Source organism: Lepidochelys olivacea, assembly GCF_965140295.1.
Source record: "Lepidochelys olivacea isolate rLepOli2 genome assembly, chromosome: 2".
NCBI classification, from domain to species: domain Eukaryota; kingdom Metazoa; phylum Chordata; order Testudines; family Cheloniidae; genus Lepidochelys; species Lepidochelys olivacea.
In genome coordinates, this window is record NC_140412.1 from 223,695,274 (window position 1) to 223,711,180 (window position 15,907).

The following is a 15,907-nucleotide window of genomic DNA, read 5'->3' on the forward strand; positions in this document are numbered from 1 at the left end:
CTAACACAGCTACCACTCTGAAACCTTTGCAGCACGAGTGAAACAGCTTTTCTAGCCCCAGATTATTTCTAAAAAAATTGTCACCAGCAGAAATTCCATATACCACATTTTTTAACAAGTAAAGTTGTTTTCAGGGCCCATTTAAAAAGATGGTGTTAAGACCAAGTTTTTGTAAATCCCTGCAGACTGGTTAGCTGAATGAGCCACCAGGCAGCCAGCTTTGCTGAAACTAAGAGCAGGCTGGCTGACTGCCTTTATGTCTAAATTACCCATGATCACTGGGTGCCAACTTTCTGATTGCAGAAAACGAAACACCCTTGCCCTGCCCCTTCCCTGAGGCCTTCCCCCTTCCCCGAGGCCCACCACTGCTCGCTCCTTCCCCCCTCCCTCCATCACTTGGTCTCCCCCATCCTCACTTGCTCATATTCACTAGGCTGGAGCAGGGGATTGGGGTGCAGGAGAGGGTGAGGGCTCCAGCTGGGGGTGAGGGCTCTGGGGTGACACCAGGGATGATGGATTTAGAGTGCAGGAGGGGGCTCAGGGCTGGGGTGCAGGCTCCAGGTGGGGTCTCAGGACTGGAGCAGGGGGTTTGGGTGCGGGCTCTCAGTGGTGCTTACGTCAGGCAGCTCCCAGAAGCAGCTACTATGTCCCTGTGGTCCCTAGGCGCACGAGTGGTCAGGGGCTCCATGCACTGCCCTCGCCCGCAAGAGCTGCCCCTGCAGCTCCCATTGGCTGCAGTTCCCGGCCAATAGGAGCTGCGGAGCCGGCATCAGGGTGAGGGCAGTGTGCGGAGCCTCCCAGGCCGCCCCTATGCCTAGGAGCTGCAGGGATATGCTGGTCGCTTCTGGGAGCTGCATGGAGCCAGGGCGGGTAGAGAGCCTGCCTTAACCCCGCTGACTGGAGCTGCCAGGGTCCCTTTTCGACCGGGTGTGCCTGTGAAAAACGGGACACCTGGCAACCCTAATGATCACTAATTTTGTCACATGTTCACACCCTGCTCATCCTGCTGCCACAAGTAATGCCAGAGACTCTCATTGCCCCTTCAAAGTCATCGAGCCAACCCTCTTCTGCATGAAGTGTTAGAGGCATATGGAATCAGAGGCTCACTGTGACGCTGGGAAATAAGACAGGCGCAAATCTATAGACAGCTCAGTCAACAGATCTGGAGAACGCGGCTGACCCGAGCCGCCATGGCTTCTCCTCACCGCTTCCGGGCTGGCTTGTGGCGGGCATGAAAGGAAATGAAAGTGAAGGAGTGAGGGGGAGCGAGGCAGGACTAGGGCCCGGGAGAGAAGAGGGAGCATAACAGGAGCGGGCGAGAGGGACCCAAGGGAGGAGAAAGCGGAGAAGAGAAGAAAGCGGAGAGAAAAGCGAAGCCTGCAGGGGCGAGGGCACAGCACAGGGGGACAGGGCGCAGGAGCTGGCCTGCAGCTGCCGGAATACAGCGCCCGGGGCGGCGCTGGCGGACAGCCGCCGCCTGGGGCCAAGGGTGGCGGGGCCCTGCCCCAGGCCCCGGGCTGCTGCGGGAACGCAGGGGTTGGCTGCAGGGGCTGCCGCTCCGGCCCCCGCCGCGCCACAGGGCTGGCCCCACAGGGCGCCGGAGCGTCCCGTCTCCGCCGACGCACTTCCCCGGGCGCCCAGCCCGGGCCCTGCCCACTCCTGCTGACCCGCCCGCCCCTCCCCTGGCCGTGGAGTCGCGGCTGCGCCGCAACGGCGGGACCCAGGTGGCGCCGCCGCGCCGGAACGACGCTACCCAGGAGGCCCCGGGCTCGGCCGGAAGGGCCCCGCCCGCGCAGGGACTGCGTTACCCAGAGGGCTGCGGGGCAGCGATGTCGTGGCGTTTGGGGTGACGGGTGGCCCCTGAGGCGGGCCCGGAAGCCGGAGCTTGGCCGCGGCCGCAGAGGCGCAGAGCCCCTTGCTCAGCGGCCCCCCGGCCCCTCCCGCCGCAGGGATGAGGCGCGCTGGGCTGGGTAAGCGGGGGCCGGCGGCGGGCCGTTGCAGGGCGGATCGGCGCGGAGAAGAGCTGGGGGGCGGACTCGGGAGCTGGGGGGTGACCGGGCCGTGTAAGCAGGTGGAAATGATGCCTGAGTCGTTTCTGTGGCCTCCTTACCCGCGGCCTGAACTCGCCTCTGGCTAAAGTCCGGGGCGGTTACCCCAGCCGGGGCTGTGCACCCCCCCCCCGCCCCCCGTGAAGTAAGTGGCACTGAGAGGAGGCTGCAGAAGCCAGACACCATCCCAGCGCTGAGCTACTTCTTCGGGGGAGCCCTTGGGATACTTTTCTTTCCACCTCGTTGGTCACTGCTTATCAGACCCCCCACCACTCCAGCTGCTGCTTTCCTTTACCCGCCCTCCTCCCAGGCATTGAGTGTTGTCGTTGTTTCAGGCCTTCTCTCAGTACCCTCGAGCAGTCCGTTGTTGTTTACAGACAGTGGGAGGCCTGAGTCCTCTCGGGACCCATATGTAAATCTGTGGTAGAGATCATCCTCCAACCTGCCGAGGGTGACAGAAAGTGAAAGAAGATGCATTTAAAATGCTGTTGGTGTTTTTGCCTTTTTGTTTTGTGGTATGCTAGTACTAAGCTCGTGGACTCTGTTTCAGAGCCTGTGACTTGAAAAACGTATTTGTAAAATTTATGTCTAGCTGTTTGTTGCCCTTCATTTCCTGCCTGAAGACAAGCTACTTCTGCAGCTGGCATCAAACCTCCGGATGTGTCTAGAGTATGGCTTGGAAATAACCCAGTTGGGTAACAAGAATATTGGCCATTGGAAGAATTATGTAAAAAGGGGGTATGGGAAGTTATGAACATGTTATTGTCTGGGGACGGGCACTATTACTTGTACAGCACATAGCAGTTAAATCCTTTCACTACTGTAAGGTTGTGATTTTTCCCCTTAATGGGGGAAAAAGTTAAGTAAATGAGAAAAAACATTGTCCAAATTGACAAAACTGTAATTATGTAAATAAAATATAAGAATAAAATAATGGATTACCCAATCTACTAAGTAGTTAGGAGTTAGTTTTGACCAAACCATTCAGAATGTGGTAAAACAGACTCTGTTACTTAGGCTATGTTTACACTACAGATCCTAGGACAGCATAGCCCATATGGTAGACTCAGCATTTGCCAACAAACATGAATTTTGCAGGTATAAAAAACACTTCCCTTCATAACCTTACCTTTGCTGAGAAAAGCCTTCTTCTGTTGGCATAGCTGTGTATACACTGGGGGTTTTGTCAGCAGAGCTATGTCACCAAGTGTGTAGTTTTTTCAGCTACGCTCCTGACTGAAATCACTATGCTAGTGTAAATGATATGTGTAGATGAGGTTTTAGACTGTAAGTTATTTGGGCCAGTAGACCATCTTTTTGTTATGTTGTTTCTATCATGAGTAGCACAACAGAGCCCTGATTTCTGTCTGGGGGCCTTAGGCTACGTCTACACTACACAGTGTGTAGGGTATGTGTAGCTACATGGTGCAGTGAAAAACAGGCTGCGTCCATACTGCAGTGTGTAGCTATATGTCAGTGAAAGACTCTGGTGCGGGGAAAGGGCAGCATGGAAAGACTTCAGCAGGTCCCCAAGCCTTTCACTGCAGTGAGAAAAGGCTCTGGCAGGGAGAGGCTGAGCTGTTCCCTGTGGTGGGGAGTTGCCAGAGCCTTTTGCTCTGCTGGAGCCTTCCCCCTGCCACCAGAATCCTTATCTGCAGTAAGGAAAAGCTCTGGCGGCAAAGGGCTCCAGCAGCAGGGAGCTGTCAGAGCCTTTTCCTGCTGCCTCCCCTTTGCTGGAGTCCTTACCTGAAGTGGGGAAAGGTTCTAGAAGTGGGGAGTTGCTGGAACCTTTTCCCCTCCGCCAGAACCTTTCCCTGCTGCCTCCCCCTGCCAGAGCCTTTACCCAGTGCTGGTGTTTTTCCTTGTGGCAGGGAAAGGGAAAGTCTCCAGCTGGGAAGCAGTGGAACACTGCATGACTAAAAAGAGCAATGTAGACAGGAAGGCATGGCTCGGGCGAATAGAGAGCCATGTAGGATATGTACCTGAGTACATACCCTGACTATTCAGGCATGTCTGTACTCTACTCACCTAAGCTGTGCCTCCCTGTCTACACTGCTATTTAAACCTGTGCTGGGGGTTGGAGGGCCACCTTAGTACATACTCTACACGCCCTCAAAAGAAGCATACAGTGCAGATATGGCCTTTGACACTACTGCAATACCAACAATATTTTTTTTAAAATGTACAGAATTCAACTGATCTAGGACAATTATTTTACTTCCAGTCTTCCATTCTGATTAAGGCTATGATTTAATCATGGGTATTTTTAGTAAAAGTCATGGACAGGTCATGGGTAAGAAACAAAAAATCAGGACCTGTGACCTGTCCATGACTTATACCATAAATACCTATTGAATCTTGCGGGTGAGGGATGCCACAGAGGGGAGGGGGAGCCTGCGGCACCAGCGGCGGGGCAGGGAAGCCCTGGGGGGCCACCAAGCTGTGGTTGCTCTGGTTGCCGCCGGGGACCACTGCTCAGGCAGTCCCCAGGGCCAGTTGCATTGGCCACCACTCGGGTGTTCCTGAGGCCAACTACCTGGGGCCTCCAGAGCAGCGGCTGGCTCTGGGGTCGGGACCACTCCAGTTGCAGCTGGCTGCGGGGCCACTCCCGCAGCAGCCTGTGTGGCTGTCCCCAGGGCTGCCTGAGCAGCTGGCCCTGGGGTCAGCCATACAGGCTGCTGCAGAAGTCACAGAGGTCTCAGGAAGTCACGGAATCCGTGACTTCTGCCCCCTCCATGACAAACACAGAGCTCTAATTATGATGCAACTGCATGATACAACATACTCTGCAAACAAGATTTGGGGTAGAAATCTTGATCTTTACTTTTAAATGCTAGAAGAGAAAAAATTCTGTTATTCTATCAGCCACGTTTCTGACGCTTCTTTGTGCTTGGGATGCATCGTGTTAGTTAAGTAATAGGTTCCATAGCTGTTTCTGAATTCTTCTGGTTTTTTTGTGTGGGTCTAGTTCTCTAATTAAATCACATCAGATTTCCACTGAAGGAGTGGTCAGCTTGTAGTGACGGGTCCCTCCAAACACACCTTCAGTAGCTTTTTAAAAAAAAAATGTTTAGTGCCTTTCGCTGTGGTCCTCTGATCAGGGTGGATTTGATTTAAATCATGATTTAAATCACTAGCCAGGAAGACTCTATTTAATCATGGTTTTCTACATAAAAGTGCATTCTTGTTGGTTGTTATTACCTTAATACATATTCTTCACAACTCAGAGATAGATGGAGGTTTTATTTTTAGAAGGTACACAACTATACGTTTTTAAAGTGATTTATTTTGAAAACTTTTCAGATTAGTTTTACAGCTATATCAAAAATTAATGATTGGTTATTTCATTTACCAAAAGTAACTGAAGCAGATATTTATGAAGTCATTGGGAGGTGAACTATCTCCAGTTCAAAGGGTTAATCATTAATATTTGGAGGATTTTCTTGCCATGCTGTATTAGGAGGAGAACATCACCAGACAGACATTTAAATAGTTTTATTTAACTAAAACACCAACATTAAGTATTTTGGTTTTTTTTTGTTCTACAGCAAATATATAATATTTTAACAAAACAAGCATCTGTCCCTCACTTCTCACGTTTATCTCCAGACTTCCTCTCCTTGTCCAGATTTATTCCGCCCCCAATCTTCTATTCATTGAACTTTTTGAAACTTTGCACTTTTAGAGAGAAGGGATTGACTCTGTGGTCAGAAATTTGCAGAGGGACAACAGAGTTGAGATCTGTTATTTCTCACCTCTATATGTTGTTTCTTTATTTATTTACAAACATTTTTGCTGTTAACAAGAATTTTACTTCTGGAGACACAAATCCACAGTTCGAGAACTGCAAAACTAAGCATCTCTGATGGTATCTTCTAGACTGAGCACTGAGTCCCATTGAGTAGATAGAAGGATTAACCTAAATAATCTATACAGACGCCTGTGGAACCCCCTAAAATTGGTCCCTAATCCATGAACTATTGGAACTCATTTACAAAACTTTTCTTAAACATTACATGAATATATTATCTCATACTATAGAATTAGAATTTATAATCTCTAGTCCATGATGAGATATCTTTGAGCCCTAATGTATCTTAATTAAAACTCTTTTTTATCAAAAAAAAAAAAAATCCGACTTAAATAAAAAAATCCAATTTTTAAAAATTTCTTTTAAAAATCATAGATTTTTATCTATCCCGCCTCTGATTAAAAGTCATGCTTTTTAAAAAGTTTGTGCTCATTATACATTTTAACATTTATGGTAGTTGGGTGCAAATATAGAGACTGTTCCTGAATTCCACAGAGTCTTTGGGAAGTTTGGGCATCCTTATCTTTTGGTCAACCAACCATGGTGTTGATGGTGATAGTAAAAGAACTTTTGAGCTTCCACAATGCGTTCTAGGACTGGTAGGTATTAATACTTCAGGATTTATATCATGTGACCCATGCATCAGAAGTTTAGGATTAATTCGGACAGTATTCTTTGATTTTCTGTTCAGATATGGGATCAGTATTAAATGGGAACATACTTTCCCTGAATGGATGTTTGTACCCATTCCTGGGTCATATTAAACCATTAATGTCAAAGTAACTAAAATATAGGGATTGCCACCAGCTCACTCTGTAATATTGTTTCTTTAAATTTTTCCCCTTTCTTCACTTGCAAGACCTGCAAATTTAAATATGTCTGGATGGGTATACTAAGGTTGAAGGGCTTCAGACACTTCTCCTAATTGCTCATTTCGTGCTACATTGAAGGTAATGTTCAACATAAAAAGGAGGTTGCAAATTGATAAAATTAATTGTTTTGCTTTTCAGCGTTTCCTATTGGAAAAGATGGGGATCAATATGAAAATTGAAAGGTGGATAAGGAACTGGTTAAAGAGGAGACTACAGTGGGTAATACTGAAAGGTGAACTGTCAGGCTGGAGGGAGGTTACCAGTGGAGTTCCTCAGGGATTGGTTTTGGGACCAATCTTATTTAATCTTTTTATTATTGACCTCAGCACGAAAAGTGGGAGGGTGTTAATAAAGTTTGCGGATGACACAAAGCTAGGAGGTATTGCCAATTCAGAGAAGGACCAGGATATCATACAGGAAGATCTGGATGACCTTGTAAACTGGAGTAATAGTAATAGGATGAAATTTAATAGTGAGAAGTGTAAGGTCATGCATTTAGGGATTAACAACAAGAATTTTAGTTATAAGATGGGGACGCATCAATTGGAAGTAACAGAGGAGAAGAAGGACCTTGGAGTATTGGTTGACCACACGATGAGTATGAGCCGCCAATGTGATATGGCCGTGAAAAAAGCTAATTCAGTCTTGGGATGCATCAGGCGAGGTACTTCCAGTAAAGATAAGGAGATGCTAGTACTATTATACAAGGCACCTGTGAGACCTCAGCTGGAATACTGTGTGTAGTTCTGGTCTCCCAAGTTTAAGAAGGATGAATTCAAACAGGTACAGAGAAGGGCTACTAGGATGATCTGAGGAATGGAAAACCTGTCTTATGAAAGGAGACTTAAGGAGCTTGGCTTGTTTAGCTTAAGCTAAAGAAGGCTGAGGGGAGATATGATTGCTCTCTATAAATATATCAAAGGGATAAATACTGGAGAGGGAGAGGAATTATTTAAGCTCAGCACCAATGTGGACACAAGAACAAATGGATATAAACTGGCCATCAGGAAGTTTAGATTTGAAATTAGACAAAGGTTTCTAACCATCAGTGAAGTTCTGGAACAGCCTTCCAAGGGAAGCAGTGGGGGCAAAAGACCTATATGGCTTCAAGATTAAGCTCAATACGTTTATGGAGGAGATAACATGATTTTGGCAATTAATTGATTTTTGGCTTTTCGTAGTAAATAGGCCCAATGGCCTGTGATGGGATGTTAGATGGGGTGGGATCTGAGTTACTACAGAGAATTCTTTCCTGGGTATCTGGTTGGTGAGTCTTGCCCACATACTCGGAGTTCAGCTGATTGCCATATTTGGGGTCGGAAAGGAATTTTCCTCCAGGGCAGATTGGCAGAGGCCCTGGGAGTTTTTCGCCGTCCCTCCAGCGTGGGGCACTAACAGACTGTTCCTGAATGAAACTAATGTTGAAAAGCTATTAGAAGGCCAGAGTGACTTAAATTTATCGTGTGGCTACGTTGCTATTATGAGGACATTAAAAAATGTCCTGCTTGCTTACAGGTTCATTAAACTTTGTGCTCTGTCATTTCAGTAGATGGTTCCAGTTAGCAGAATATTTGATCTTAAAGAATCCAAAGAAACAATTTTTTGTGCACTTTTAAGATGAGCGTGAATCCTGTATCTTCCTATTTCACAACTCTTGACAGACTCTTACATTTTATTTTAGGAGAAATCTGTTTTATTTAATCTATTCAGTTTCTACTTTCCTACCCAGTCCCGCTCAGATTGGGGCACATTGAGAGAGGTTGTCTACGTAAATTCTTCTATTCTTATGAATACTTATAATTTCTAGAATTTCTGCCATTGCTGCCAGCCACCTGTGCCTTCTTTGGCTGCCTATTACACAGTTGTGCTTACTGCATACTGCTTATTCCCACAATGATAGCACACAATGTTGTGGGACAGTACACACACGGCACTGATTTCTCTCAAAAGTCTGCCCTTTGTACTTCTTCCATACCTGTCTGGCAACCCCATTCCCACTTGAAGTTGTGATTTATGTAAATATGGGGTTTGCTTATTAAAAAGACTTGGAATGCTTGTTCCATTTGTAAAAGACTGTCTCTTGCAATGATCTTTGATGTATAACTACCGGACTCTGGCTCCAAGCTACAGATTATCGAAGTCCATTGTAAACACGTACCTATTATGATATTCACTTAGTAATGAGTACTATAAGGTTACTTCAGTTATAACTTCATATTTGGCACATGCTTGTGACTCTGCGAAAAGATTCCCTTTGAGCCAACTTTGGTCTTAATCCAAATCTGATTGGAAAAAAATTTAAAAGAATAAAAGAAAAAAGATCCATTTCCCCATTGTTGAGTAACATGATAGTAAAATGGAAGCTTTCCAGTTCATTCATCCTTACTGAAAACTTGTCATCAGGCCAACTGGTGAAAAAAATTTGTTTTTAATCTGCATCTGTAAAAAAACAACCACCAAACAAAAAACCACCGTGGTATTACGGAATATCATAAATCCTTAATATCGGTTATCTAGTTATCCTGTTTTCCTGTGTATGCCTTTACTATGTACAGTACAGTGGGAAATCAGTCAAGAGATAATATCAATCCATTATTCTAGTTTTGATATGATTGCTCTGTCTCCTCTCTCTCAAAACCTTTTCAAAGATGAACCGAGAGAATTAATTTGTTGAGGGGATTCAAACAGTTTTAGTGTGATTTGAAATTTTTAGCTAGTCATGATAAATGATGATAGGAACTAGATTGCTCGCTGAAAGTAAATACAATCTCTATTCTAAAATTTAGCAGATAAAAACCCAGGCTTTTATCCAGCCACCTCCCTTGGTATGTCTTCTACTTGTGGCCTGCTTCACCCTGCTATTCCTCTTAGCCCTGCAAAGCTAGACTGTTTTTACTTTGAGTACTGGGTGGTGTGCGTGGGTGGGAGGGGGGAATGCAGGGATCTTGGTGTATATCTCTCCCAGTATGCTGTTTAGCTGCTGGTTGGATGGTCTCTTTATTAGAGATTGGAGGGGGTGAGCATACTAAGCTGATGATTTTGGCACTGACTCTCCTGTACTGGTCAGTCATCTGCCAGTTGACAGTCTGGGTAGCAACTGTGAAGCTCCTTCATCCACCTAGCAGAAGACTTGCCAAGTGCAGCATTCCACCGCAAGGCAGAGGTCTCTTGCTGGTAGAAACATAAGGAAACCTCTGATTACGCAGCCTGTATGTTAATCCTTTTCCCTTTTTATAAACTAAAGGAACATTAAAACCTATATTTCATATAACAGGTTACAAATGTAAACATTTCAAAGTCAAAAATATGAAGACTTACTGAGTAACCTTAACTCCTGAATGCCACATACAGCATAGTTGGGAATGTATACCTTAATATACAATGGACTCAGTTCTACTTTCAGGTATGCTTTTAACATTCAGGCTGTCTTCCTTGGAGAATACACAAATGTACTGTATCTGAGGGCAAAATTGGGTTGTGATATATGAATTAGTTAAATCAAGGTTACCAAAGAACCTTTTAATTTTCCCAATTTCTGAACTGAAAGCTAAACTCAATGTTCTAATTGGCTGAGAGAATATGTATATGTTAACAATGTCTCTTGCTCACTCTTGAGGATGCTGCAGGGATGCACAAGGAAATGCATTTGTAACCATAGATGGACTGGGATCCCCATGATACTGTATTTTGCTTGGATGATATTTCCTGTCTGTAGACCTGATTTACCGTTTTTTTTGTGTTTAGGTGAAGGAGCACCTACCAGTAACTATGGCTATACCAACAGTGGGTATAGTGTACACGAAGAGGAAAATGAAAGGTTAACTGAAAGTCTGCGTACAAAAGTCTCTGCCATAAAATCAGTAAGTATATAATTATAGTGGCATCATCACTTTGATTGAATTAAGTGCACAATAGTGAAGCAGCAATAGAGGAAAAGTTTAGAACATAAATTGAATCCCGGAACAAAATATTGCCAGTCAAAAAGCACAGTGCATTCACTCGTGTAGCTGATTTCCTCTTTAATTAGACTTTAGCTCCTGCTGTCCTTTTTCGCTAATCATGAAGCTACTTGCCTGATGAGGACAGCAGAGTCTATACTTACTGCTTATTGTCAACTCCAGAAGTCAGCATTTCCTCGAGTATGACTCACACTGGCCAGGGAAACTAGAAGCCTGGGTTCAGCTCCGTAATTGGCCTGACAACTAGGTTTTTGTTTGTTCCTGTTAATTTAAGAAATTAGACTACTTGTACTTAGCAGAGACAGTAGTTGAAGAACAATCAAGTCCTTTAAGTTGAGGTTTGGACAACTTTTACTACATCTATTTATGAATGTATAATATGGAATAATTATTTTGGAAGTAACATCCTGATTTCCTCAAAAGAAGAAACTTCTTGACTAGGGAAACTCATTCTAGAGACCGAGTACTGTATTTTTAAAATAAATCCTTTTCTAACTAGAACCCTGAGAGTCCACTCTACTCAACAAGAAACTCCATTTTTCCAATAGTTAATCCATTCCAAAACCTATTAAACATTTTGGAGTCCTCACTATAGGTGCTGTTTCTAGAGATGTGGTGCAAGGCAATGAATTTTACAGAATCAAAGCCCTTACAATGTTATTGCTCAGACTGTTGCTCATAATTAAGCAATTCAGTTCCAATTAGACAAGCATAGAGACATTAGCTTAAATAAATGCTGTCATCTTAAATCATACTTTGAACTAGGATTGTCAAATTGGGGGTTGCATCACAGGTGGTAGTTGGGATTTTGAAGTAAAATCACCAAAACACAGTGACTGCTAAGATCTAGTGGAGTGAACTAAAGGGAGGGAAGAAGAAGCTCTGATTTCTGCTCTCACAGCTTGTCTCTCCTAACCATCTTCCTTACTGCCCGCACTGTGCTATACTCCTGATAAGTGCCACTTAGAATCATCTGCACAGTACCCTCTTACAAAAAGAGCAAAAGACCATGGGAGTGGGATCATGACACAAAAAAGTAGGTCATTTGGGTGGCCCCAGGTAGGAAAGTTTGAAATTCTGCTGTCAACATGTTAGTAATATAGCAATAACCTACTCCAGGGTGTGCATTAGTTAGGTGATTGCCATATACTTCAGGTGTACTGAGAACCAGGAACACAGACAGTACATTCAGCCATCCAAGCGGTGTGTCAATAACCTAATAACTGCACCCTTGAGTAGCGTATTGCTATGTAAATTTCACCCATATCTTTTAAATTTCTGGAAATTCATGCTATGTCTTCTTCCACTGTGAAGAGTGGTTCTTAGTAAAATGAGAAAAATAGGGAAAAGGCTATAAACACCTTCTCTCTATTCTGAATATTTGATTCCAGAATCAATCTTTATAGAGAACCTAAAAAAAATCCTGAGAAAAATGTATACCATAAAATAATGCCAGTCTTTAGGCTGTATATGTTCTTGTCGTAAACTGATACAACATAAATGTAGATGCGGTGGTAGCACTACATCACCAGAAGATGCATCTGCATGTCGGGAGATGCATTCAGGTTAGAGCCACTTTGCCATAGGGGGATGGTGTTAAAGTAACAAGTGTCCCAGAGTTGAGGGCCTTATCTATTGCACTTGTGCACAATTTCATAGATGCTTTTCTTTAGCCTCTTTCAAAATATAGCATCCATGTTACTACATCTAGAAAAACACAGGAGATGACAGATATTTTCAGAATGACTTCTCCCAGTATATAATAGTCAAATCTGGTTTATATGGCTCAAATAATATAAGTAATGGTAATGCTCACTTCTTTTATAGCTTTCTATTGAAATTGGAACAGAAGTTAAAAATCAGAATAAAATGTTATCAGACATGGTAAGTATGTAGCAATTAATCTTATTAATTTTTACAGTGATATATACATATGCTTGTTTATAGTTGGCATTTTTTATATTAAGAATCTTGTAGTGACGGGACTAAGAACTTATCCCTTATGTTATATAATACCACAAAAATGTTAATTATTATAGGGACAAAAAGGAGGAACAGTTCTGTCCTCCAAATTGACCGTTAGCTATTATTTCTGTAGCAGCAGTGCTTCCTCATGTAAACACTTTGGCCTTGTCTGCGCTACTGGGGTAAGTTGACCTAAGTTACACTACTACAGCTACATGAAAAATGTAGCTGGAGTCAACGTAGCTTATGTTGACTTACTGCAGTGTCTGCATTGCGCTGCATCTCTTACTTTAATCTTCTTGTTCCGGAGAGTGCTCTGTGATCGATTTAGTGGGTCTTCACTAGACCTGTTAAATCAACCCCTGCTGCATCGATCACAGCACCATTGATCCCCGATAAGCATAGACATGGCCTTTGTATGAATATAACTTTTAAAGGAGCAGTAAAGATTGGTAGGTCCCAGATGAGTCTAACTATTTCTGCTCCATTAAAACAAACCATGCAATAGGATTTAAAATATAGCTTTGACAAACCTGTACAGGGGGCATGTCAGTGCTAGAATTGATTTTAAAAAATGGAGGAGGGAAGCAAAAATCCAAGAAAATTGGTTACTTGTGTAAGATGGTCTTGTACCTGAAAATAGATAATCAGATGGAATGGACATGAAATGAGGACTTCCCTTTATTATAGGCTAGCAAGATGTAACTGCCTGTTCATATGCTGGTTTGAAATGGTTTTTTAATACTTTAAATATAAGAAGAAAAGACAAATGCAAGAAGTGATTGTGCCTAGAGCATTGTAGCGTGGTATTACTTGCTTAAAATGATTCTCTTTATGTTCTCCTTTTTCATAGGACTCTGACTTTGATTCTACGGGTGGATTTCTAGATGCAACTATAGGCAGACTGAAAACACTCTCCAGAGGGAGCCAGACAAAACTATTGTGCTACATGATGCTCTTTGCACTCTTTGTCTTTTTTGTAATTTACTGGATTATTAAACTGAGATGATGCAAATTATATCCAGCTTTTTTGTGCCACTTCAAGAGAATTACAAAATGGTGTTAATCTGTGAGGCCAGACCTTAAATTTACATACTCTGTTGATAAATGTGGTTAAATGGTTATTGTAAATTATATTAGATATCAGTGCATTTGTTATGTATATTTTGTCTTAATGTTTACCATTCCAGAAGCTTTCTTATCATATCCCCTATTTTCTGGGGTTAACAAATGTTATCATACTACCTTGTGCATATTTACATCTTGGCTCAAGTTACTTCTTGGGGAAGTATCTTTGGAAATGCACAAAAATAAATAAATAAAAAATGCGCCCGCAAGGACAAAATGTGAACCTTTAACTCTGAATTTCCTTTAATGGGTTTCACGTTTTTAATAAAGTAAAAACAAATATTAACAAAATTAGGGCCTGACCCTGAGCAAGGACCTCAGGATAAGGCTTGTAGCAATTTGCAGATTGTAAAAGTATGAAAAAGGCTTATGCTTTTTCAAAACAGATTTATTGTAGCATAGATTAAACCACCTGAAACTACAAGTACAGTATCTTCATACTTGTGATGCTTTGGGTGTGGGTTGGCAAGTTTCTATAAGTATCATGGCTTAGAATTTTAAAATGAAATTAAAAAAAAAAAATTCACCTCGCAGGTTAAGGAGGAATTAACTGACCTAAACTGGAAGAATGTTGGTTAATTTTAATTTGAGACCAAGCATTGCTAAGGGCTGGTCTACCCTGGGGATTTACAGCGAGAGAGCTATGTTTCTCAAGGTGTGGAAAAATCCACATCCCTGAGAGACATTAGCTATGCAAACCAAACCCCTGCTATAGACAACATTAGGTGGATGGAAGAATTCATCTGTTGACCTAGCTTCTGCCTCTTGGGGAGGTGGATTACCTATGCAGATGGGAGAACCCCTCAGGTGTGCATTGGTAATGTCCACACTGAAGTGCTATCGTGGCACAGCTGCAGCAACATTGTATATGTAGACAAGCCCTAAGACGAATTCAATATAACCAAATGCCTTTTGATAGTTTGGGGAACCAGCATGGACAAGATGCAAATATTTGCATAGCATCTTTCCATTACATTTTATATTTAAGTACTTAAAACTTACTGATTCTATTGAATCGCTGGGGTTTTTATCCTTCGTACATTTGTCAGTTAATGACCTCTTAAAGCTACTTAGCATAATTTTTAAATGTGAAGCCAGATTTATAAGCTCTTATACTGGAGAGTATTATGATGCAAGATAGCACTAATTACCTCTTTTGTTAGAGGCACTTTTATTTATTTGTTGATTAAGCCTTAGTTTTGGTTATTCATAAAGGTAAATTGTTGACTAGCAACTATTACACTGTTAAATGCAGCATACAAAATAGAAACCATTTTCTGGAGATTGAAATGTTATCTAAAAGAAAACTATGCCTTGCCTAAACTTTCTGGACTCACTATTAAATGCAATATGTTGCCATGACTTGTAGTACTACCCCATTACAAAGTGTAAAAAATAAAGCATGTCTGTGGTATATTTCTTAGCCATATGGATTTGTTCCTGAAAATAGATTGCAGGTTTTGTTCCATCTTATGTAGTCTTTCCTAGCATAAAATACTAAGAGGTTTTTCAAAAGTGCTGATTTTAAAATAATGTTAGAATCAGTATTCAATATTTTAAACAGCAGCATTTAATGATGCAACAATCATTTTGGAAAAAAAACAACTGGTAAACTGAGGTGCATTCTGAATATTTAAGTATCATACTAGTATTAGTCTGGTGGGTAGTTACTTTTATAATCCATATTCAGCAACTTGATTGTGTTTTTTCTTATCTACCACATTTGAAGAGACCTAATTCTAGATAGTCTGCAAAAGAATTAATCTACTGTAGTTTGAGTAGACTTGAAAATGTTTTTGTCAAACATCTAAAAAAATTTACACAAACAAAATGTGCTTGAAACACTGACTCTTACGTAACACATCCTCCATCTTTAAAGGATGGCTGTTTGTATCACTGTAGGTATGTTGCAATGGCCCTCTGCCCAAGGATCCCTCCATTTTTAACATAAATCTGCCTTCAGGAATTAAAGTCCACTCACTATTCTGTTTGTAGGTATTGTAGTCTTTGGGAGTGAGCGTTACCCCCCCCAAGCTGAGATACTACAAGCATTATTCAGAATACAGTACATTGCCTCTGACCTCCAGAGCTTTTGCACCTCATCTGTCTTGCCAGGCTTAGCGC

General features: G+C 42.6%; 1 protein-coding gene across 1 annotated transcript; it reads left to right on the forward strand.

Moving 5' to 3' along the window:
- Window positions 1-1,697: 1,697 nt before the first annotated feature.
- On the forward strand, window positions 1,698-15,199 carry BET1 (Bet1 golgi vesicular membrane trafficking protein). The gene is made up of 4 exons (XM_084620522.1): window positions 1,698-1,970; window positions 10,476-10,591; window positions 12,518-12,574; window positions 13,509-15,199. Exons 1-4 carry the CDS (start codon window positions 1,952-1,954, stop codon window positions 13,662-13,664), a joined length of 348 nt encoding a protein of 115 aa, XP_084476648.1. The 5' UTR covers window positions 1,698-1,951; the 3' UTR covers window positions 13,665-15,199.
- Window positions 15,200-15,907: the final 708 nt, after the last annotated feature.